Source organism: Cibotium barometz, chromosome 48 (assembly GCF_041138505.1).
Source record: "Cibotium barometz isolate CiBa-2024 chromosome 48, ASM4113850v1, whole genome shotgun sequence".
Lineage (NCBI taxonomy): Eukaryota > Viridiplantae > Streptophyta > Polypodiopsida > Cyatheales > Cibotiaceae > Cibotium > Cibotium barometz.
Genome location: NC_141093.1, coordinates 3,202,067 through 3,227,163, shown reverse-complemented (window position 1 = coordinate 3,227,163; position 25,097 = coordinate 3,202,067). Strand labels below are relative to the sequence as shown.

Here is a 25,097-nt window from a genome sequence, read left to right as displayed (position 1 = left end):
GAAGCTCTCCCTAGAACTGACTCATAAAGTCACTTATATAGGCCTCCTATAAACTGGGAGCCAAATATATCAAGTGTCTCATAAAAGCTACTAACCGCCACTTAACATGCCTTAACCCCAAGCTAAGGTTAATCTAACCTAAAGGTTGGGCGCCGTCTCATGAACAATACGCGCATCAACACTTAAAATAAAATAGCCACAATGCACAAAACAACTTAAATATACATCACTGCACAAGATAATCCGCAAGAGACAAGCATTGCACACAATACACCACCACTTGGGCCACGAACGGGCCGACCCCCCCCCCCTCAATACTAAAGTAGATTATTGGAGTATTTTAATCTGCACAAAGTTACAAGGGCTTGCCTTCGAGATAATCCAATACAATGCAAATATGAAGACAAGTTACCCAAACAAAAGTGTGCTGGGAGTAGATTGTTGATGCCAGACTTGTCGAATGAGTCAAAGTAGCCTGGCCACCAGCCTCATACACTTGAAGGGGAGTGAACGTGAAACTATCTTTCCAAGACTACGCATGAACAGGCGCTCTCATACTAGCACCTGGCTCACACCCTCGAAGAGACCGTGGCTCAAGCCTCCCTGGTGCAAGTACACAAACAGGTACATGCACACGAACGAGTACTAGTACGTGGTTCCCAATAGCAGGTACACTCGGAGCCGGTTCACAGCAAATACATCCGGCACATTAGATGTAGTGTGATATTCAGCAGATACAAGAAGATGTACAGCCGGTACAAGAGGTACAGATATGACGGCTAGTACAACTGCTGGTGCAGCAAGTGCTACTGTAAGTATAGCAGGCACAGTAGGGTTTTCAGAAAGAGCAGCCGGTACAGTAGGGTTTCCAGCAAGTACAGCAGGTACAGAAGGCTCTACGGTAAAGTTCTCCAGCAAGTACAGCAGGTACAAAAGCCTGTACAGTAGGGTTTCCAGAAGATACTGCAGGCACAGTAGGGTTTACAGCAAGTACTGCAGGTATAGCAGGGTCTACTAAAGACCCAATGGGCCTATGATACCAAAGTGAAACAATAATGTCCATGGCATATCTCATCATGGAATGGAAAATAAAACACAAACAAAACATAAACATAGCTACCTCATTGACGTAATACAAAACTGTCCATGGAAACTCATCATGGAATACTAGGAACATAGAAACATGAGAGGAGCATCAGCCCCCAGTAGATGGTACACCACTCTCCAAAATATCAAGCATGGGGCTAATGAGTATGGCCAAGAGGGAGAGCCTGGTAAATCGCCTAGATCTCCGTTGTGCTTGTCATGCCGTGATGATGCCCCTTGCTTGGTCTTGGTGAAGCTGAACACGGTAGGCTTTGCACTCCTGATCATACCGGTTGTTTTGGGGTATGAATCCAATAGAGGCACAGTTTTGCGGACGAGTGGTGCACAGGTAGGTGGCTTGAGCTGACTCATGTAGGATAGCTGAGAGCTGGGTGGTGGTATTGGCAAGGGAGGTGGTATGTAAGTCAAGGGCTGAGAGGCGATACCATATGTGATCCTTGTAGATGTTGTCGAGATCGTGGTGGAAGTGCACCTTCATGTAGGGGGAGGGTTGTATGGGATATGGCATCGAATGTGGGAGATTTGAGATGGTAGGCAAGATATGTATGATCAGCTCCGATTGGGGGAGGCGGTATGATGAAATCCTCTATGTAAGGGGTAAAGGCCGGAGAGCCCATCAAGTAGTCCACTTTGCCATCGCGATAAACCACCCATGTGCCTTCCTTCCGTGCTTCCATGACTTGGGCATACTTGTTTTGCGGTGTTCTACTTGTACCTGCATCAAGTCATCTCCCAAGTAGATTTTGGAGCCCCAAAGGCTTACTCTCTTTTTGAGAAACTCCGTCTGCGATGTGTCATCAGGGAATCTAAGTATAAGGGGTTGTTCCCTTGTTGCATCCTTCCCCATCCGCCATGCCTCCACCCATTTTGTTGCACAATGTGGTGGCATCATCTCTAGGGGTGGGGCCCTTTTCGAGGCCCCTTACCCGTACATTAAGTTCCTTATGTTTTCTATGCTTTTCTTCCAAGGTGGCTGTCATAATGGCATCTTGGGAGGGCATGACAACTTTCTGTTTTCTGGCCACCTCAACCCATTTGTTGTCAAGATCCTTTTTAGCAACCTCAACCAATTTAGAGGTCGTTGGTTCCACCTCAGGCCGGAGGGTTTGGGTACCTACAGTGATGGCATTCTTAGCCTCTTCCAAATCAGCTTGTAGCTTGCCATTCACTTCTTTGAGTTGGACGATCTCAAGCAGGCTTCGTGCATGGGTAGTTCCACTTCCGCTTTCTTAATGTTCTCCAAGCATTCGGCTTTCACCTCACCCATGCATCGGACTCCACATGATTGCATCTCTCCCTTACATTCCTGTACACGTTGCACTTTCACATCTCCCATGCATTCATGTACACATGCTTTCATTTGAGGCATACATACCATTATACATTCGGCTTTAACCATCACTTGGCGTGATTTCAGGTTCTCACTCAACTGGTTTTGCATCTCTCTTTGCATTTCCAGTTTCATTGTAGTTAGCTCTGTTTGTAGTTGTGTTTCCATATCTTCTTTCAATATCAACTTGTAGGTAGCTATTTCATGCTACAATTGCTTTTGCACTTCTGACCCCATGGCTTCAATTGCACAAGGGTATGTCGTGTTTGGTGAACACACCCAACCACTGCAGGGAAGGCGAAGCTCTAGCCAAGGGTATGTCAAGTCTGATGAACACACCCAACCACCACCGGGGGGGAGGGTTCGTGATTGGGGCAAGCCATTCCAAGAGGGTGGAAGAGTCGATGTCGAGGCTAAGTCCGTCCCTGCCTCGTATCCCAGTGAGGCTCCTCTCCTGGGCCTCCGGAGGTAGCTGTCTGAAAAGAATTATGATGGCTACTGATTTTCGAATGCTAAAATATGACCCAAATATTGCTATTTAAAGGTTTTTGATGGCTAGCGATTTTCTGGTCGGCTATCACTTTGCAGACCCAAAAATATTATCATAAATATCACTACGTGTGTTCATATTGTGCCCAAAAGATCTCACATATAGTGCATGCCCTAGGCACTTCTAGGTGCCTACCAAGTTGTCAAATCTACTCCAATCTGATCCAATTCTACCCTATATCTGCCCTTTAGTCTACTAATGCTGAGAATCATGTCCACGTGGCTTGAAAGTGACTCTAAACAAGCACTAAAAGACTTGTTGAATGCTTACTCAAGCTTACGTGGAGCATGTAACATAAAGGTACTTGCATTCAATCCACTCCTGGTTCCTTGTGCAGTAAGGCATCGATTGGTCCAAGTGACAAGTAGGAAATCAACAAGAGAAACCATCCTGCTTCCTGTGTCAATCCAGGTGTGTGCAAGTCTTCCAAGTCCTGGTTACTTGTGCAGTAATAGTCACAGGCTGCAGCAGTAGTTTCACCATCTGGAGAGATCAATTATCCATGAACTCTGATTTAGACCCTCATTGCATGTATAGCTTCCCGTTGTTTCACCTTTGAAAACATTACGATTCAGTTGAGCACAGCCATCACTACAGATGAGATAGCCCAAAGCACAAAGACATACCATCATCACCAAATGATGATAATCTTCAAAGCATATGCAGTGCGTAGTTTATGCCATGACCAAGGTCCAGTACATTAAACACCAAGAACACCAAGTCAAGGGCATCATCACCAAGATCACCAAGTCGAGGGCATCATCATGTCTGGGTCACCTCCCTATGTGACAGCTAATGGATGGATGGATGCAGAGTAAGATGGGTCATCCCGTCTCTTACATCAGTTTTTCCAGGGTAGATACATTAAGTATCTCCTACCACAATGCTCAATGTCTGGAGTACCGCTTTTGGTGTCTTTTTATGATCTTGTGAGTAAGTAGAACTCTCTCTCTCTCTCTCTCTCTCTCTCTCTCTCTCTCTCGGTCAGTGAAAGATCCCTACACTGACTTAGCCATTTTATACAACCTCTCTCTCTCTCTCTCTCTCTCTCTCTCTCTCCCCCCCCCCCCACATACGAGAACAAACACGCATCAAAAACAGACTTTGTGAGAATCGACTGGCATGAGAGAGGAATAAACCTGCACGCGCTTCCATGATCTCATCCAAAAAGCACGAGACACTTGTCGAGTATTCTCGGGTTCAACGTATCCAGCTACAATGGGTCATCCAACAAATCGATCCATACCCATTCGATCCGCCTCATTTGGATGAAGAATTGATGCAGGGTTCCCCGCCGATCTTGGCTAACCTGGCTAACATACGTACGATGCTTTCTCAGAATCCAGGAAAGCACCGTCTTGAATGCTCAAGGTCCTAAGGTTCAGACTCTTAAATTTTATAAGGTTGAGACGTGAATTTTAAGACATTTTCTAAGATTATGACAAATTAAGTACATTTTTCATGTTGAAAATAACAAATACTACAATATTACATAATGCTTTTCTGCTCTCTTTATCCACGATTAGCTTTAGATCTAAAGATCTCTCTCTCTCTCTCTCCACCGGAGTTCAAGTCCCACAAGTCCCACTGTTGGTCGTATATGCCCTCGTGTTGCATTCTACCAACATTAATACCTCTCTCTCTCTCTCTCTCTCTCTCTCTCTCTCTCTCTCTCTCTCCACCCAAAAAAATGTGTTTGAGACTCAACAAACAAAGGAAATCGGAGTGCAAGTGAAGGCAAAAATGAAGGATGAGATAAAGGAAGAGGTAAAGGAAACAATCGGTAAGATAAGGCCAATGGTGGTCAACATAGGAATCGAGGAAGTAAACGAAGGGAGTCGGTAGCTCTAAAAATCCAAGTTGGGGGATTACTAGAAGGATGGGAGAACTATGGGATTGATAGGTGGGAGGGAATACATCTTGCACACTTGCTATTAAAATAACCTCAACAATATCTGATCACCTCTAATCTAGCATTTTTACAAATGTTACATCTTTTAGTGGCATGGTTGATGGACCTTAGGACTTCGTTTTTTTTAAGTTGGATGTAATGTTTCTTTTTTTGTTCCATACTATTTGGACCACTCATTTGGCATAAGACCTTTATGGTCTTCATTTATGTATTGGGTCTCATTTTAGCGTAAGACCTGATGGTCTTCATCTATATATTGGGTCTCAAAGCCATTTTGACCTTTCGCATCTCTCTCTCTCTCTCTCTCTCTCTCTCTCTCTCTCTCTCTCTCTCTCTCTCTCTCCACACACACAAATGATCCACTCCACCAAACGGAAGGGCGTGTAGGGTATATCGAACTAAGTCCTAGACATAATGGAAGCCCACTTTAATGACAATACATGGAAGAGCATTAGCCCCATGGGATCCTATGCGAGTCCTATGCACATGAGGATCTCATTATTATTCAAGACATTTTGATGCTCAAGGAGGAGATACATGGCAGAAAACTGATGGAATTAAAGGAAGCTCGTGACCAAGTGGTGTTGACAAATATGAAAGTGCACAATTGCAAAGATATGCCAAAGCTAAAGGCAGAAATAGCAAAGCACAAAGAAACCACTACCTCTTTAAGAGGCGATGAGAAGAAAGAGGAGAAGGAGTCACAATAGGTATTGGAGAGATATGGCAACATTGAGGTAAAATTTTAGGAGGCAATGAGAAGAAAGAACAGGCATCATAACAGGTAGCCCTCCTATTAGAGGTGAATCAACCTAAGTATGCCAAGATAAAAATTCCAAGACAAAATACAAAAAACATGGTCATTTCCTTTCTTCAGTAAATTGTTTACTACTACTTCCATATTCTCAATGGAGGTTCATTGTAGAAAGGGTGATTCACTCAAATTGAATGAACCATTGATTTGAGATGAGATTAAAAAAAGATAAAATGTAGAGTATAATCTGCTCTACATTCTCATCATTGGGATTTAGAAGATCCCAACCACTTCTACAACACAAGATATATTCATTCTTTTCTTACAAGGTTGATTTCCAAGTTTCTAGGCATGATTTTCTTGTTGAATTTATAATTTTTAGTCACTACCAATATGGCTAGTGTCTTTGGAGTCAATATATGGAATCATGCCAAAAATTAGATGAGCTTTGGAAAAAGAGAATGGAGCATATGTTGTTCCAAAGGATCACATTGACATTGTTGAATGCAGAAACACAAGGACACATGAGCCTAGGCAATAAGTCATATGGGATTCAAAGGCTAGAAAAGCCTTGCATACTTCTTTACTTGGTAATCTCAAAGAAATTACTACTAACGCTAAAGAAGCATGGGATACTCTTTAGCTAATGTAAGTGATTCTAGACTCGTTAATCTTTTTCCTTTAAGGTACAATTTTAAGATACTTTCATTTTATATAATTTTTATTCTTTTTAAAATGGTCACCAAAAGTAATGGCCTTACCATCATACCAGTAAAGGAAATTACTAACCCTAAAGGATACTCTCAACAACATCTATGTAGAAAGAAGTATAATTGCTTGATAAAGATTAGAAATCAAATGAACCAAATGAGATCATCAAAGACCTCATGCATATGCTCATGATATGCTTGTAGAATCAAGGACCTGATAAAGCTTAGGAATTAGATGAACAAATTAAGACCATCAAAGACCCCTCATGCATATGCTCGGCGATATGCTCATAGAATCAAGGACTTGAAAGGTCCAAATCATGTTGATGAATGACCTTGGGGAAGGTCATGAGAATATGGTGGTCCAATATATTACTCTACAAATAGGTATCCACCATGCTTTGTTGGATTATGATATATACTACAAGCTAATGAATTTTTAATAGAGAAACAAACTATTCAAGTAAGGAACAAGGAAAGGGCAACCCAATGAGCAAGCTATGATTTCATCTCAAGGCAAAAGGGTAAAGGACCCTCTATTGCTCACCATCGGAAAGCCTGCATCGAGCTCTTTGAAATTGGTCTTGAGCGTCCAAGGGCAAAATCCATCTTTTTTAGATTTAGATCCTATATCAAATCTAAAAACTTTTATCTATACCGCAAATATCACACCAAATCTAATCCAAAGTAAATTCATGAAAACGCACACAAGGAAGAAAAGTTATGTCAGTGATATTTTATAGTTACTAACTTAAACAAGAATCTTATCTCTATTAGAGCCATGAGAAAGAATTATAGAATTATTTTTTATGGGAATAAATGTTTGTTCAAGTCAAGAGTTTACCTTAACCTTGCCAAATCAAGTGTCATTTGGTACTTTTCCATAGAGCCACAAACATAGCTTCTCGTGTGTGTGTGTGTGTGTGTGTGTGTGTGTGTGTGTGTACTAGCTCATATGTGCGTCTTTACTAAGGGGGTGAAGGTAGAGTTTCCTTTGGCTCGATGTAGGCAAGAAGGAGATAGCCTTCACATTATTTCTCTCTCACAAAAGGTGGGTGGAGAAGAAGCTAATGAGAGGGAGAAGAAGCTAATGAGAGGGAGAAGCATACAATCAAACCTATGTAGCAAGCATCCATCAAGTAAGGAAGATTCAATAGAACACAAGCAAGAGGGTAGGGAGAAAAAGGAGAGCTCACAGATATTCTATTGTATAAGGAAATGAATGTGTATTGCTTAGTTTCTAAAATACCTTATATACTAGTGATTGGCTTTCACACTAGGCTGCTAAAATAGTCCCAATCTACTAGGTCTAATCAAAAGCAAGTATGTACACGAAGTTAGTGACTTCCCTATTTGGCATTAATCTCATGGTAATGCTGCTTTATAAAGCTAAGCATCATCTTACAAAAGATAGGTGCCCCTTTCAGTAGGTCAGATGGCTTATGATAGGTTGGGTAGGTGAAACCATGTTAACCTATAAAGTGGCTAACATACTCCCCTTCTTAATGATGATGACTGCATCCCCGCATCACCACCCAAGTTGGTGGTAATGTTGCTGCCAAGTTGGAGAGGTGTGGATGGTCTAGGATAAGCTATAAAGTTGGCATGTGAGATCAAGTGGTAGATTAGGGACTGATCTAGAGCGGGATGTAGGGCAAGTTGGTAATAATCTTTTGGTAGCCTTGGTGGTAGAGGCAGCTTCAGTTTGCCAAGGTGGTATGAAATGAGATGTGGAAGTTCTTCATGCAAGGCCTCCTTTATTTCTGGAAGTGTCTTGGGCCACCTTTTGATTGATAGAATCAGTGCCAAGACCACCATTGAATGATTTGCATGGGTAGATAATAATATGGACCTTCTTGGCACGACATGAAATTATTCTACAATTGATGTCTAGAGATTCAGCTTATTCATGTGGCTAATACATCAACCAGGGTGAGGTTGTGTTTGTGTTAAATTGGAGAGGAGGTTCTATTCTTAAAGGTACTTGCAAGGTCGATGGTTATCCAAGGGCGATAGGTCATACCATGGGGCCATGGCAGGCCTATGCCTGCCATGGTCCCCCCACCTAGAGATGTACCTGGACGGTTGTCATTGATGAGGTTACTTGTAGGTGCATGTGCCCGTGCATGTCGTGAGGTGCAAAATGTGATGCCCAACCAGAGCAAAAGGTCAAGAAAGGGAAACAAAAAGGCCTTACAGTAGAGCCTATGCTCTGATACTATGTAATAATGCACAATAGTGAAAGCAGATCAAAATAATACAAACCACTAAATTGTAGAAAGAAGTGGAGAGTAAACAATATTAATTTCTTGAAAAAACTTGATTATAAACTAATGGCTTTGGATAGAGGATATATTGCTTACAAGAGTGCTTGAACACATTGAACTCAACGATGAAGTGAGACTGCCAAACTACTCTATATATAGTAACTATGGTTGGCATGTGATGACATCACTGTTTGCTTCACACAAATACCCTAAATTCTCTCTATCTTAGGGGGTGTTCACACACATAAACACACATACACATACACTCATAGAGAGTGTTCACACACAAAGATACACAAACAGTGGTACACACGTACACGAGGCTCCAAATACCCAACAAAAAAACCCTATGGAAGGGGTAAAAACCTCTCAAATAAGGGTCAAACGTTCATCCAAGATCTATGTGGTAGTAGAGCCCCAATTTAAGATTCTAGCAAATTAGACAAGACTGACAAGCTAGATAGAATGCCAATGTCCTACATGTCAAATGCTAGTTTGTATGCATGCAATTGCTTTCAGCCCAAGAGTAGGGGATAAAAAAGATCAAAGACCAACCAATAGCTTAACTTAATGCATGGTTGCATTCAACATACCAAATGGCTGCATTCAACATACCAAATGGCTGCAAAGGGAATGCAAATGATCCATCTAGTGGTAGAGAAATAATTAGATTCTTACATGGAGTTCTTGCATCTAGGGTGTAGCACTCATGGATGCTAGAGATGATGTCGAGTGGGATGGCCTCCCTTCAAGTACTTTGGCTGCACAATTTAAGCCCCTCCAACCTCCCAATCACTTCCCACAAATAAGATCTTACAATCCTTAAGAAAAATTAGCTCCTCCAAAATCTAAATCTACACCCAAAAATCCAAAACCACATAAAAGTGTAAAATCGTAAAGCAAAGAATGACTTATCCACTCCACTCATGCATGCAACCATTCTTAGTGCATGCTTGGATGTGTTGATATGACCTCTACGCTGAAAATATGCCATGAAACAATGGGATATAATTCTTACCTTCACTTCCCACTATGTTAGACTAGAAGCTATTCTTGCTTGGAGGATTGTTAACAGTAGCTTAACTTGCATGAGAAGCTCTTGTCTCATGCTTCCAAGGCCGTCCTTAAGTTCTAGGTGACTTGCATGAGAAGCTCTTTTCTCGTGCTTCCAAGGCCGTCCTTAAGTTCTAGGTGACTGATTCACCGAGTTCTTATGATCCACAAGCAATCCCATTGATTGAATACTAAAGTAAGTGTGTTTGATTGAATACTAAAGTAAGTGTGTTGGAATGGGCCTATAAGCTCCTGAAAGAAGCATAACTAGACCATGAAATGCATCAAAGCACTAAGTGTGAATGGAAACAAAACCACCACACACACATACATGGAGTTTGATGCAATGCAGAAAACCAAGAAAGCTAAAGCTATCCATGCAAAAAAATATATCCATTCCTAGTGAGGATAGAGAATACGATAGCCATTTTTACCTCAATTGCAAGTATCTCTCCTCCTATATGGTTGGAGAATAATCAACACCTTAAAAACTCATTCCAAATGTGAGTAGCCACATTAAGGTAATGTCCAGCCATAAAATTCATGAGAAAATCATGAATAATATAATTTTAAGATCAAAATCTACGCAACAAAGCACATACAATGCTTGGATACCTGCTTATGCACTAGTTACAACAATCCAAGCAAGAAGAAAGTTAATCCCCTTGATTATGAGTTAAAACCAAGGAGATTACTCTCTTTTGTTCTCTATAAACTATGTAGAGTACAACAGAGAACCTAAATCAATCCTAAAATGCAAATGCTTAATCAAAAACCAAATCTAATCACACCAAAGGAAAGCACAAGCAGCCTATTTTAAAATCACCTACAACACTAATCATGATTAGGGGTCTAAAAATATACATTTTTTTATTTTTTTGTACTAATTTCTCCAAAATGAGGTTTTACGATCAAAGAGCTCGATCTCTTGATTTTGGATTTTCAAACTGAATCCAAAATCTCAGGTTATGAACAATTTAGTGACGAAAATACTACTGACTATGATTAAATTTAGTGATGAATTAATCACTAATCAAAGCTCAAGCAACAAATGTAATGTATTAATGAAAGCTTGATTAAGCTAAGAATACAATGCTTATGTTTAACTTTTTATTAGTTGAATGATTAATATATCTAATTAACTACGAATACAATGCTCATGTTTAACTCTTTATTACTTGAATGTTTAATATATCTTATTAATATAAACTATCCTAATGTGCAAGTTTTTAACATAGAGCTAAAATGAATTTAAATGCTTCCTAAAGAGCTTAATGTTAGCCAAATGCTCAATCCAAAACCTAATCAATCCACACAATATTAATCTATCAATCAAAACGAAAAGAAAAAACAAGCTAAAACCTAGTCAAATCCATGACCATAAAACTCCTTTCCTTTCACCTTATCCACCCATTATCTTTTCCTTCTCTACACAAAAAGTATGAGAGCAAGAAATGGTAGAAATAAGGACTTGGAAAGCACAATAAGTTTCCCCATGGGGCAAGGATTTCACCCTACTCCTCAACGCTAATGTTTAGCAGAACTCACAAGACAAAGTGATAAGAGCTAAACCATTATACACATAGAGAAACCTATCAACAAAAACCAGTGATAATACTTACTTTTTTGTCATGGGGGGATGAAGGTGTCTACCCATTTAGAGCTTCCCATGGGAGGCTCTTCAACCACGTATTGATGTAGCTACATGATGTTACTACTCTTCCACCATTTCACCCACATTCTTTGTTGTAGCTCATTTAGAGCTACAACAAAGACTAGGGACAATACCTACATGTTGTTACTACTCTTCCACCATTTCACGCACATTCTTTGTTGTAGCTCGTTTAGAGCTACAACAAAGACTAGGGACAATACCTACTTTTTTTTGTCATGGGGATGAAGGTATCTACCCATTTAGAACTTCCCATGGGAGGCTCTTCAACCACTATTGATGTAGCTACATGTTGCAACTCTTTCACCATTGTGTCACCACCCACATTCTTTGTTGTAGCTTGTCTAGAGCTTCTGAAAAGGGAGGCTCTTCAACCACTCATTGATGTAGCTACTTGGTGTTGCAACTTCTAGCATTGTCACCCGCAATGTTTGTTGTAACTCTCCAATGACATACCCCTCATAGCCAAGCAACCATGGTCGTGGATATAAGTACCTACAAGTCACACTCTCACTCAAACTCTCTCTCACTCACACAAAAGAGATAAGGTAGTGGAGAAGACAAGATCTTCCCCTTTTCTTTTGGTGGTCCTTTTTTAAAGCTCCTGGTGAAGAAAGCCTGATTTGGTCCATGTTTCCTTTCCTTGATCTTCTTCCCCTATTCAAGTAGAGCCACTCCTATGCCTTTGAAAGTGGGACTTGGAAGGTTTTGAGAGTAGAGACTAATGTTTAGTAGGGCTCCTTGTCAATTCTTTTGAGGAGGACAAGAATGGGCATCCTCATCTTCAATACGTGCTCTAATGTGGATAAGAGCTAGAGCATTAAACCCTTCAAAAATTTCAAATGAGTAGAGAAATTTTCATGATGAGATATATCCAAACCAAAGAATTTCATCTTTAAACAAATCTTGGAAATTTTTCCTTTAGCCCTAAATTTTTTTCTAACTCCTCCCATGCCTTTTTAGAAGTGCCCTTTGTATACTATGTCATGAATCTAGGACTAATGCAATGATGTTAAGAGCTTTCTCATCTCTCTCACGCCAAACCTTATCTCCTCCTTCACAATATAGATCTCTTCCATTAACAATACCCCAAAAGACTTCTTTCATGACCATGAACGTCACCTTCATCTGCTGCCAGGTGTGGAAACCCTTTCTTGAGAATTTTTCTACTGAGTGTGATGCCATGATAATGCAATGAGGGTGGTCTTAGCCACTTGAGACTCTTAAGGGTAGTGTCAAAAACCTTTGCATACAATATGCTTAATTACTTTCACCATAAAGATGCATATGAAAGCTTAGAAAAGCCAAGAATCCCATGGCTTTAGCATATGAGTAATAATGGGGTCTTGTTGATTACCTTATTGGGTTTATAATTAACCAGCTTATGAAAATGTGTATTGGAGGAAGAAGGCATTTTGAGTTTCACCTAGCTCTCTACTTTTATGTAGAATTGGACCTTGATTTGGAGGATTGATTCAAGATATCAAATCAAAGGGGAATCAAAATAAGGTGCCAAATGTGCTATACACTTTAAATCAAAGGGGAATCAACATAAGGTGCCAAATGTGTATTGAACCCTCAATGGTCTAGAAAACCAACAAATATTAGCACTAATCCTCTATTATAATGATAAATTATAGAAAAATGAGAGAAATTTTGGTTCTCACCAACTAGTAGTAGATAAAATGCTTCACTATTTGATGTGTAAATTTATCTTAAACCCAATTAGAGATTCCTCGATGGGTTTTTCTCCTTTCCCTTAGTAGGCATCATTTGTTTAAAATTTATTCTAGGAAGGCTACATCTGATCTTCTGCAAATACCAGGCCCATCCATGCTTATTTTAGTTATGGGTAGCCAATACCATGGACAAAATCCTCCTAAAAGTATTTAAGTTGATTCAAAGTAGGCATGACAAATGAATGTCCGATGCATCGTTGGTTGGTAGCATTGAACTTTTTGCTAGAATGAAGATGCATTTGATTAAATCAAATGCTTTTTTTGATTGGAGATTTTAGTTATGGGTAGCCAATACCATGGAAAAAATCCTCCTAAAAGTATTTAAGTTGATTCAAAGTAGGCATGACAAATCAATGCATCATTGGTTGGTAGCACTAAACTTTTTGCTAGAATGAAGATGCATTTGATTAAATAAAATGCTGAGACTTGTTGTGTTGGCAAGAAGACTATGAGGTTTGTTTCCAATAGAAAACTTCAAGGGAGGAGATCTTGGCTGATCTATAGAGGAATGCTTATTTTGTGAGAGAAGCTATTTAGCTTAATGTGGTGATTAGTGTACTATTGACAGGATTAGGGTAGGATCATGATATTCTCTAATACCAATTATGGTAGCTCATTGTTGCTAATAATGAAGATATTAGGGTGGAGCAAAGCTTAACGAGGACATTATTAGCAAAGATGATGAATGCTAAATGATGATGATTAAATAGGACCACCACAACTTGAGTATGAATTATAGGAATCCCACATATATTGTTCATTCATTTTGAGCCTCTTAGCTATGCAAAGTACATAGCACATAGTGCCAAGTGATTACTCATAGAATGCCTCTTGTAATCTCTTTATTGAGGCCCTACATTATCTCCCTTGATTCTAGGGGACCTTGGATTATTATGGATATGGATTCAACAATAGTGTGTTACATAAATGCTGGTTACCTTTTATAGAGGTTCTTTTACCAAGATAGAATCCAAGGCTACTCTTAATTAACAATAGTGTGTTACATAAATGCTGGTTACCTTTTATAGAGGTTCTTTTACCAAGATAGAATCCAAGGCTATTACGGAGGCTTTTACATTACATGATTCACTCTAAGGTTATAGGCAAAACACCTTTGGCTATGTGGCTCCCCCATAATAATATGGCTATGTGGCTCCCCCATAATAATATGTGGGTATTGCTTGGCATTTCCGAACAATTTCTTAGTTTCTTTCATTGATGGCTTGTGTAGAGACTCATGCCACACACCTATCCTTTGGATTAGCTACTTGTGTCCCAAACAAGTAGAGTTGAAAGTTTGCTCTTGTTTCCTCAAAGCTTCAAGTTTGCTCTATTGTTTCCTTGATGGAGACTTCTCCAACTCCTCACTTCCATAACCGATATTTGACTCCTTGAACAACTATTTCAACTCTATTGTTTCCTCGAGGTTGCAAGGCCCATCTTATTGTTTTAGTAAATAGAAAATATGAGACCACACACCAAAATTAGAGATAGGATCTGAGACCACTTATAGCAAGATGAGGTTTTGCATGTCAAACTTAATTTTAGACATCCTCTTGTACTCTCTCTCTGTAGCCCATCTCTTGCTCCTCTTTTGCCACCTACTCGCCTGTTGATAACCTCTTAACCTCATCTTTGGTTAAGTCATGGAGTTATAAATCCACAAGGTATTTTCTTAGCTCTCAATCTATCATGTTACTCACCATTGTGCACACAAAAGGTACCCATATTCATCATTGTGTTATTTATCTAAAAGAAATAGGTGAATAGTGCACATAGAAGGTACTAGTATTTATTGTGCTATTTATCTATAAGAAATAGAACTCAAGATTACATTGTGTTTTTATTGTTCGATCAAAATATAGAAGATTATTCTTGGTTACATTTCGTACTCTATTGAAAATTAAAAGATCCGTTCAAGTAAAGGTCACACATGATATCAAACATTATAAGTGCTGTGACATTGATAACTTTAAATCTAATACATTGCACCTTGTATTAGATACAACACATAGAGAGTTTTACACAATAAAAATGATAATTCATACACACACACACATAAATCAAGTATATACTCCCTAATGACAAGCATCCTCCTTGTTATTCAAAGCATGTCATGCTTCAAACTAAAAGCATCACCATTGTTGCAAAGTCTTCAGACAAGCTTGAGATCCTTGTCCTTGAGAGTGATGCACCCGACATGGATGGCTATAGCTAATTGGCTATAATGCAACGAATCAACCAAGTAAGCTTCAACTACTTCTTGGATAGCAAGCAAGGCTAGGCTCGTCCATTTAACCTCATTGACACTATTATCAGCTCGAGAAGAAAGCCTAGTAAGAGACTATTGCTTTAGGTCTCTTGCAATACCTCTCTCACTAACCTTGAGAAGTGTGCCCTTGGTATGAGCAGATTGGTAGTCTTCTAGCACTTTCTTATTTCTCAAAGAGCGATGGTGAATGGTCTCTATCTTTTCTTTTTATTCTATGGCGGTGGTGGAGAAGATTTAGCACACATATCATCCCGACACTATTATCAGCTCGAGAAGAAACCTTTTAAGAGTGTTGCTTTAGGTCTTGCAATACCTCTTTCACCAACCTTGAGAAGTTTGTCCTTGGTATGAGAAGATTGGTAGTCTTCTAGTACTTTCTTATTTCTCAAAGAGCGATAATGAATGTTTTCTATCTTTTCTCTTTATTCTATGGCGGTGGTGGAGAAACTTTAGCACACATATCATCCCTAGGAGCGGTGGATTGCCTCCCCTATTGTCAGAATGGGTACACTCACTATTGGTTTCATGGGGATGATTCCATTGATGTATAGTTATTTGAGTGTAGACCCTATTGGGATTTCTTCTAGCAACTTCCTTTGTACATGCCAAATGAAGGAAATGAAGGCAAGCTAAAAGAGTGGAGAGAGATGAGATAAGGGTCGTTATAAAGAAGGAATGAAAGTAATGCCTTCACATTTATATATAGGAGTATGATAACTTTTCAATATTATAATAAGTTATCAATACGATAACTTACGATAACTTATCTACGATAGCACATCAAAACTTACTACTATGGTAACTTACCAAACATCATTTGTAATATGCTTTCATATAGAACCAATTTCAATTATGAAAACTTATCCAGCATTGTATATGACAAAGTATTTATGAAAACTTATCCAACTTATACTTTTACACATAACCAATATAATATTCCTTGCATTATCCATTTACATTTGCATATTTGAAAGACTACTACCATGACATTGCTCTCGTGCTTTCCATTTGCTCCCCTCTCTCACTTGAATTCTCAACCAATTTGTATCATAAGACATATTTCTCTTTGAATCACTAGTGTCCCATTGGGGGCTTGGACATCTTTTTCTTTAACCTTATTTATATCTTCTTGTACCACCATTAGAGTAATTATCTCATGGGATTGACATCATGGACTCCACTTCCATGAGCTGTTTCCTTTTGGAAATTGTAACATGCTTGCCAATGAGATTTCTCCTTGCCTTCTTGTTTAGACTAGATCATTAAACTAACTTTATTTGAAAAGTAAGGATCATGAGCCTCCAAGATGTGCTGTAATCATAAGCAACATATCTACAATTATAATAGAAATAAAATGTGCAATTTTTTCAATACTAACTTCAAGACAAATCCTACCATATTAATGCCAAAGAATTTAAGAAAGTGTTAAGTACATTTTACAAGTCAATGACAGAGGCTTAGACTTCAAGTTGTCACACATATTTTATGTAAATGTATTCTTATGTAAAACTTGTGCTAATTTGTCAAGTGCAATCCACACATTTGCCTTTACTATCCATGCCCTTCCCTCCATTGCTTTGATCAAGAATGGCCATGTGCAATTTCTTTCATGTAACATACTTTTGTGGTTGTCAAACTAGCCATCCTAACTTACTACCACATGCTCTTGAAGCGGAAATCGCCAAAGTATTCCATCACACCGTTACGGGCGCCCGTCCAAGATGTATATTTGGACATCATTGCTTCATATCTTGAATGTATGACCTTTTAGTGTATCTAACTTGACTCCTTGATGTAAGATAATGGCGGTAGCTCTTGTTAACCCTAGAAATGGGTTAACATTCTCCCCTTCCTGATAGTGATCGCATCATGTTGAAGACTTTTTTTGTGGGGAGAATTGATAAGCTTTGTTGTTGAGTGACCTTCAATGGTCTTTGTTCATCTAGAAGGAATCAAAAAAGCTAGTTAGTGAATGAAAAGGTTAGTGGTTTATTGGGAATTCCTAACGGGGCAAGTGGGTGGGGTTTTTTGTGCGAATGATTATATTTTTATATTTGTGTGAGCATTTTTTGGGGTTTTTTTGCTCACTTTGTTTTTGGCAATCATAAGCAAGGTTACATGTGATTTGTGTTAGTGGGGACGCTAAGAGGTGTTAATAATGGGTGAGAAGAGAAGGAAGGATCTGGAGGAACGTAGACAAAATCATCAAGAACGAGATGGTGATTCTCAATTCCTCATTTGATTCATTGAAGTGGAATTTATCAGTTATCAGTTCCTCATTTGATTCATTGAAGTGACGTTCATTGAAGTGACATTTATCATTTAAAGAAATTGGCTTTCGATGATGTCCCTTGTGTGACAGGATTCTTGTTAATTGTTGAGTAGGACATATTCTTGCATGCTTCTTCCCATGTGCTTTTTTAGCTTTTATGTATATTTAAGTGCTCTAATGAAGTATATATATATGAAGTACAAGAATTGAGTCAATTAGACTCTTATTAAATTGCTACTTTTTGTTGAAGTAGCCACTCATTGGCGAAACTTGAAATAATTACGTCGACTTGCGAGGCTAAGATATATTCACTAAGGATTTGAGACCCATGCATTGTGAAGACTTGTCTTTGGAGAGGTTTGTAATTTGAAGGAAAGTTTTAGGTAATGGGTTGTACCATTGACTAGGTGTTCGCCCACCATGCCCCCCCCATCCAGAGATGTACCTGAAAAGTTGTCGATTTGGTTCAAATGTCCTGCAGTGCATGAGTATGGATTTGTACTCATGGAGCAGCTACTATATTAACTTAGATAAATGAAAAGTAGGGTATAATCTTAACAAAATTGTATTGGTGGCTATTGAAGATCGTTGGGAGTTGCTTCTGATATTCTATCTTTTTTAGGCAGGCCATATGTGACTCTCTGGTGTTTGTTTGTTTTTTTTTCCTACCACCTTGCAATCTATTCCCTATTTTAGACGTCTGTCGTGTAACTTTTGCACTTATACGTCACATCTAGAGGGGTGAAAAGAGCATTGTGAGTTTGTCTTTGATGTGCTCATAAGTCTCATTTTACCTTTTGATACCATTAAGATATCTTGATCTTGGCTACCTTGGTGAAGGTTTTTTTTTGGTTGGAGTGGAAGGTTTGGGGCCCTCCTTAACATTGGTTGCACTGAGGTTACGGGTTTGAGACTCATGGGTGTTGTTGTTGATGAGACTAGAGTCTGCTATGGAGTGGCTATCGATGTTTAGGCTTTGAATCATATCGTCGTCTCCTTTGGTGAGGATTTTCAATGAAGAGGCGTTGGCTCTGGGGCTTTTCGTTTAAGTTCCTTGCTAGGGATAGATGGTTGTGTGTGGGGTTCTTTTTCAGGAATAGCTGTTGATTGCGAGGTTTTGGCATCAAAATTTGTTGGGTGGTGAGGATGGAGTTGAAGAAGTAGATGCTTTATCAGAGTCGATCGTTGATGTAGATGGTATGTCATTGTGTAGAGGGGCTTTCGTGGAAGAGGTTTGTAACTTTTTCATTGTGTAGAGAGGCTTTGCATTCAGTATCATAGAAATCCATTAGGGTTGAATCCTCTTCCTTGCAGTATGGTATTGTCAACTTTGTGTCGTTGACCATCATGAGTGATGACCCTATCGCTAGCAAAGCACAGTGGTGCTTGGGTAGCAATAGTCCATTTATGCTCCAAGATCAAATCTTCTTCCAACACATACTCAACCACGAAAAACTTGCAAGTAAGGGGGTTAGTTTCAATATACATTGTATATTCAAAGTGCCCCAAACATGGCATGTTCAAGTCTTGTATAAATGGAATTCTTTTAGGATGAGCCGTGAGTGTTGGTTGACCTCACAAATCCCATTACTCGAGGGTCATGAGATTCAGCTCTTGTGTTGGTTAAAGTTGTGCTTGAAATGTGGTGATTTTATCGGAAAGGTCCAATCCAACCATAATTCTTGGGATATTCTCAGGAAGATAGGATGGAAGTTCTAGCTTCTAGCTCCTCCAAGGTGTCTTCCTCCCATAAGAGTAATTGCACAATGCATGCAAGAGTGTTCAAGGTGATTGTTTGCATGGATTCATCAAGTGAATACGATGAGTCACATATCCAAGTTCCATCAAGGGATGACATCATACTCAAGGGGATATGTGGTAACATGCAATCTAAATTCCACATCTCCATCAATTATTTGAGTAGCATAGCTAAAGTAACGTGGAACTTCAATGTTTTGTCCATTGGCTCCTCTTGCAAGACCATTGTCTTTAGGGATGAGTCTAGGTTGTCCCAATGACACCCAAGTGTCTATTGTCATGATGTTATGAAGCTCAAGGGCTAATCAATGTATGTTTATGCTTAACATCCTTGCCTCTGTGGGGAAATCTAACCATACCATGATAGAATCTTCAAGAGGAACCATGGATGTTTCATATTTTATTTCAGCTTTAGATCCCTTTTCGGTTTCATATTCCCATCATTTACTTTCATCCTCCTTTTGGCTCTTAGCTTTTTCAAGAGTATCCAATGTGTACAATGGCACACTTGGTCCTTTGACAATCCTGATTGAGTTCTGCTCGGAAACTTGTGAATCCTCATAGTCCTATTCTACGGAGCTCTTTATGTCTTTGCATAACCCATGTTTAGCCTTTAAAGGTGCAAGTGCTAACACTATGCTGGCTGTACCATGAGAGAAGAGCACTCCTCCAAATGAGGTTTTGAGAGACTGCTTTAATTTTGTAAGGGATTCATTGAATTCCTTGCATGCTTTCTCAACCGCATAATTTGTACAATCTATCTCTAATGACTCTTCTATAGAGAGTATATCTTCCTCATTGCGTGAAAGGGAAAGGGATACTTCTTAAGTTCTTGTATTTTGGTTGCTTTTTTAGGATTGGCATTATGAGGTTCAATCACAGACACTCAACAATGCTAAGCATGCTCTCATGAGATTGCTTTTTATGTTCTGTATATATCATGTGATCATGATTTTCAATTTGGGGTGGTTGGGTGGGTTGTTCTAGTTTCTGGATTGGTCTGGGAAGTGCATTGAGCGAAGAGTCATAACTTGTTTCATCTTCACTAAGTGATGTACTAGAACTTTTTTTATCTTTTGACTTTCTTTGGATCGTTAGGTTTTCATTATGTTTGCCCATGCGACGAGATTGAATTCGGGTTTTTGTATCCTGTGTCGCACATGTGGGTGTTATGGTTTGAGTGGTGGCCTTTGGGGTAGATGCTTTTGCATCATGTGTAGCTTTTAGCTCTTTTGGGTTTATGTTTTCCATAGGTTCCTTTTTCATGTTTTCTCTTTCGACCTTGGTTTCGATAGTTTGTTGTCCCTTGTTTTTCTTGGGTTTGAAAGGTTTTGTTTTCTCTTTTGGTTTCTTCTTTAAGGTATGTTCTTTTACCCATTCTGAAGTGTTTTATTTTGTGTTCTTGTTGACTGTTTCTCATGCCTTGGATTGCAATTGCGTAAATACATTCAAGGGTACCATGGACAATTGCCCGTTTTGTAGACTTAAGATAGTTAGAGTTGTATTCTGTGAGACAGGTTGTTGTAGTGAAGCAACTCGCCTGGGCAATCTTGGAACATGTGGTCGATGCCACAACGTTCACACATAGGTTGCAAAGTGCCAGTGACTATGGGCATGGAAGTATTCCAAACTATGCAATCTGTCACCTTGTGCGGTCCAGGACAATAGAAACACTGAAGTGTTTGCTTAACTGCTTCTTTTCCATCCTTTGGACTAATTCTGTTTGGTGTACGAGAGATGGAGGTTTTGAGTCAATTGCTGATGAATTGGGACAATGGGTAGAATCATGACCAAAGGTTTTGCAATATATGTAATAAAAGCAACTGCCTTGTACGCACAATGGGGATTGGGATGGTCATAGTGATTGCACTTAACACAAGACATTTCGCTCATCACTTAGAGAGACATTAAGGATGTTTGGTTTTGAAGGATCTCATCCTCTCTTAGAGATATCGATTGAAAGCTTTTAAGCAATGCTGCATAAAATTTGAGGAATGACAATTCCGAGATCGGTCATTCTTTAGCCATTGCTTTACGTGGTTTAGATGAGGAACATCTCGTATTATGATCATCTTCCATCATGTTGTCATCTAAACATATTGCTTCTTTACAACATTGATCAAATGTTTCTGGATTGGATACAATGACCAAGTTGTGTAAGCTGTTTTTCTTTAAGCCCATCATGAAACATCTCTTCAATTGAGAATCGTTTAATTTTTCCCATGATTCACATCGTGAGTCTAAGAGTTTTATCTGAAGGATAAAGTCTCTCTAACGGTTTCGTTTGGTTTACGCTCAATTGAATATAGTTTGCTTGGTGCACTCCACTGATCACCTTGTCTTAAAAAGCCATGGATAAAGGTTGACTTCAAGGTTATGAAGTTTGTCTTGATCACCGGCATCAATGTGATAAACCATCGACTAGCCTTTCCCACTAAGCTAGGTTTAACGCATGTACCTTGATGGGGCAATTTGGATTTCCAAAGGCTTCACATCTCTATTCAAACATTTGAATGAATTGAATAGGATCAGTTATTTCGTTGTATTTGCTCATAATTTTAGAAATCTGTACGGTCGTATTTTTGTATGAGTCACTTAGGCCGTATGTGAGTGCTCTTGTTGGTAGGGACTCACTTAGTTCTTGGGCAACCCCCCTTCCTGGGACTAGTCAATATGTCCAAGGTGTGGGCATCTAGGGGTTGGAAAGGGTTGGTACCTATAGGATTTGTGAAAATTTTAGGTAAAGGACCAAATCTCGGTGGGATTGAAGTGATAGGGGATGTAAAACCCGATGACACTCTTGTTGTTGGCATGGCGAATGGTATCGGGAGGTGCATTTATGGCATGGGTCTCAATGATTCGAAGAAGTCAGCCATTGGGTTCAGTGAGAGTGTCGGCCCATGTAGTCCCTCTATCGTTGCCATGTCTGACACTATCAATTGCTCCTTAATGAGCAAGCACGTGTTTTTTTTTTTGCTTTTTAGATTTTCTCACTTTCTGTTATAGCCTTAGGAAGCATGGCGTACTCTTCGTTGGGTCAAACGAGTGTCCGTTTGTCCTAATTAGCTTAGGTGTGTTACACACACGTAAACGACCTTAGGGATATTTTTTCGAAAAAAATGCATGCCAATAGCATCCCAGATGGAAGAAGAGGTCCTAAAACCTATTTTCCATCACTGTCTCAAGATGAAAAGTTTTTCTAGGAATTTTTTCCATGTTTCACATCCTGTTTCTGTGTTCCAAAAGGAATTTGGAAAAACTCTGTATGAGAGAGTTGTATTACTTTTGGAGTACTACAACTTTGTCTCTCTGAGCTGTTCGTGATTTTGTCGTTTAGAACCCCCAAAAGTAGCTCGAATATGGTTTGCAGTCGTTTTCGTGCTAGTTTTAGCAATCTTTAGTGCTTTTCGGGTTGTTATTTACCTTGATTTCCAGGTCGAGTTTTGAGACAGCTGGTTGGAGGCCAAAATAATTGATTTTGCCCTCGGATGGCAAGACCAATTTTTAAGAGCTCGATGTCGGCTTTCCGATGAGCACTAGAGTGCCTTTATCGGATTCATTGTTTAAGAGATATGAGCCTCCAAACGGGGTTGTTTTTCAGAGTCTTTTTTTTTTTGGCCGACGGTCCCCCTTTCACGTTGTGAACTAGTAGGGTGCAATTCACAGCGTGAAGTAGACTTCAGGCATTTTATCAAATTTGATTTTTTTGCGTGGACTGTTTCATGCCATGAGATGCTTAGTGTTTTATACCATGAGAAGCTTAGGGTTTCACACCGTGCACTGGACTTCACGAAAAAAGTAAATTTTTTTATTTTTTACGTGGACTGTTTCACGCCGTGAATCGAACTTCACGAAATGAAAAAATTAAATTTATTTTTTTTAAGGTGCAAACCCCTAGGGCGTGAATCCTTAAGGCATGAGAGTGTAGAAATGGTTCACACCGTGAGCCACATGGCTCACGCGGATTTTTTTTGGGTGCAGACCCCTAGGGCATGAACCCTTAAGGCGCGAGTGTAGAAATGGTTCATGCCGTGAGCCACGTGGCTCACGCAGATTTTTTTTTTGGTGCGGACCCCTAAGGCGTGAGTGCAGAAATGGTTCACGTAGTGAGCCACGTGGCTTACGCGGATTTTTATTTTTTTTTGGACTCTACTGGGAAATTAGAATTTCCTTGTTCGTGGGGAATATTTTTTGAATTTTAAATTAGGGAGATATTAGCATCTTCCCAAAAAAGAAAGTGGGAATAAAAAAAAACCTTTTTATGACACCCCCTTACACCCCTCATAAATGACCTCCAAAATGGACAGTTCGACAACTCATGAGCATCTACTCATTCAATGCTCATTAGCCTTAATGAATTATGTAAAAAAAGTGATTAAAAATTAATCAAGGATTAATTCTTTCTTTGTTTTAGACTAATCAAGAGCTCTAAGTAACCCCTAATTAGTAATTAATTCACACAATTGAGCACATCATTAGATAGAGCAAGGCATTGCTTGTTGGAATTAGGGTTGCAGGAAAGCACACAAAGCTTGGAGAAGAAGAAGGAAGAATGCACACAACACAAAGTGTATTAGATTGTGTCAATGTACAAAAGATAAGTTAGCCCTAGAAGGATGGGCATATATACAAGCTGGGGGAAAAAAACCTCCTAAAGAGGGAAAAAGTGCCCCGGCGGTCCTAAGTGTGTTCACACACATCACTGCCTATATATATATGGCAACAAATCCCCCCTGGGAGTGATGGTGTGAACGAGAGCTGGCACTCATGTATAGGGGAGTGCCATGCCCAAAGTAGATCAGTCCACAAAGGGAAGCAAGCCCAAAGCTTTGCGGAAAGCTTCGAACTTCTCACGAGGAAGCGCCTTTGTGAAAAGATCGGCGAGGTTGTCCTGTGTTGGCACATAGGCCAAGCTGATCTCTCCCGCTGAGAGTCTCTCCCTGACATAGTGATAATGCACCTCAATGTGCTTTGTGCGAGCATGAAAAACTGGGTTTCTCGCAACTGCCAATGCACTCTGACTGTCAGTGAAGATAGAGGTGGCAGACTCCTATCCAACACCCAAGTCAGCCATAAGCCGTCTGAGCCACACACACTCAACCGTAGCTGTGAAAGCTGCCCTGTACTCAGCTTCACAACTCGAAGTGGCCACAGTAGGTTGCTTCTTTCTCAACCAAGATATGCATGAGCTACTGAGCATGAAACAAAAACCACTTGTGGACACTCTTGTGTCATAGTAACCAGCCCAATCTGAGTCCGAAAAAGCATGTAAATCTAGCGGCAACGATCCCCCCTTGGGATAAAACAACCCAAGATGTATGGTGCCACTCAAGTAGTGAAAGATGCATTTAACTGCCTTCCAATGCTGAGACCCTGGGCTATGCATAAACCTGCTCACCTGTGAGACTGCAAACTGAATGTCCGGCCTCGTAATGCATACATAAATGAGGCAACCAACAGCTGTCTGATAGAGTGTGACATCAAAGTGATCTCCAGCATCATGAAGACTCAACTTCAAACCTGTCTCCATTGGAGTAGCAATAGGCTTACAGTCTTCAAGGCCAAATCTCTGCAACAATGTCTCAATATACTTTGTCTGACACAAAGCAATACCTCCATCACACTGCTTAAATCGTATCCCCAAATAATGATGCAAATGCCCCAAATCTGACATCTCAAAAGAGGCATTCAAATCAGCCTT

The 25,097-nt window shown here is 39.7% G+C and overlaps 1 protein-coding gene across 1 annotated transcript in view; it reads right to left on the bottom strand.

The window, feature by feature from the left end:
* Positions 1-4,567, bottom strand: part of SAC9 (sacI homology domain-containing protein / WW domain-containing protein) — a 101,073-nt gene extending 96,506 nt beyond the window's left edge. Inside the window, exon 1 of the mRNA XM_086785178.1 lies at positions 4,127-4,567. Within this exon, the coding sequence (XP_086641304.1) occupies positions 4,127-4,142 (16 nt within the window). The 5' untranslated portion in view covers positions 4,143-4,567. The remainder of the gene's footprint in view (positions 1-4,126) is intronic.
* Positions 4,568-25,097: the final 20,530 nt, after the last annotated feature.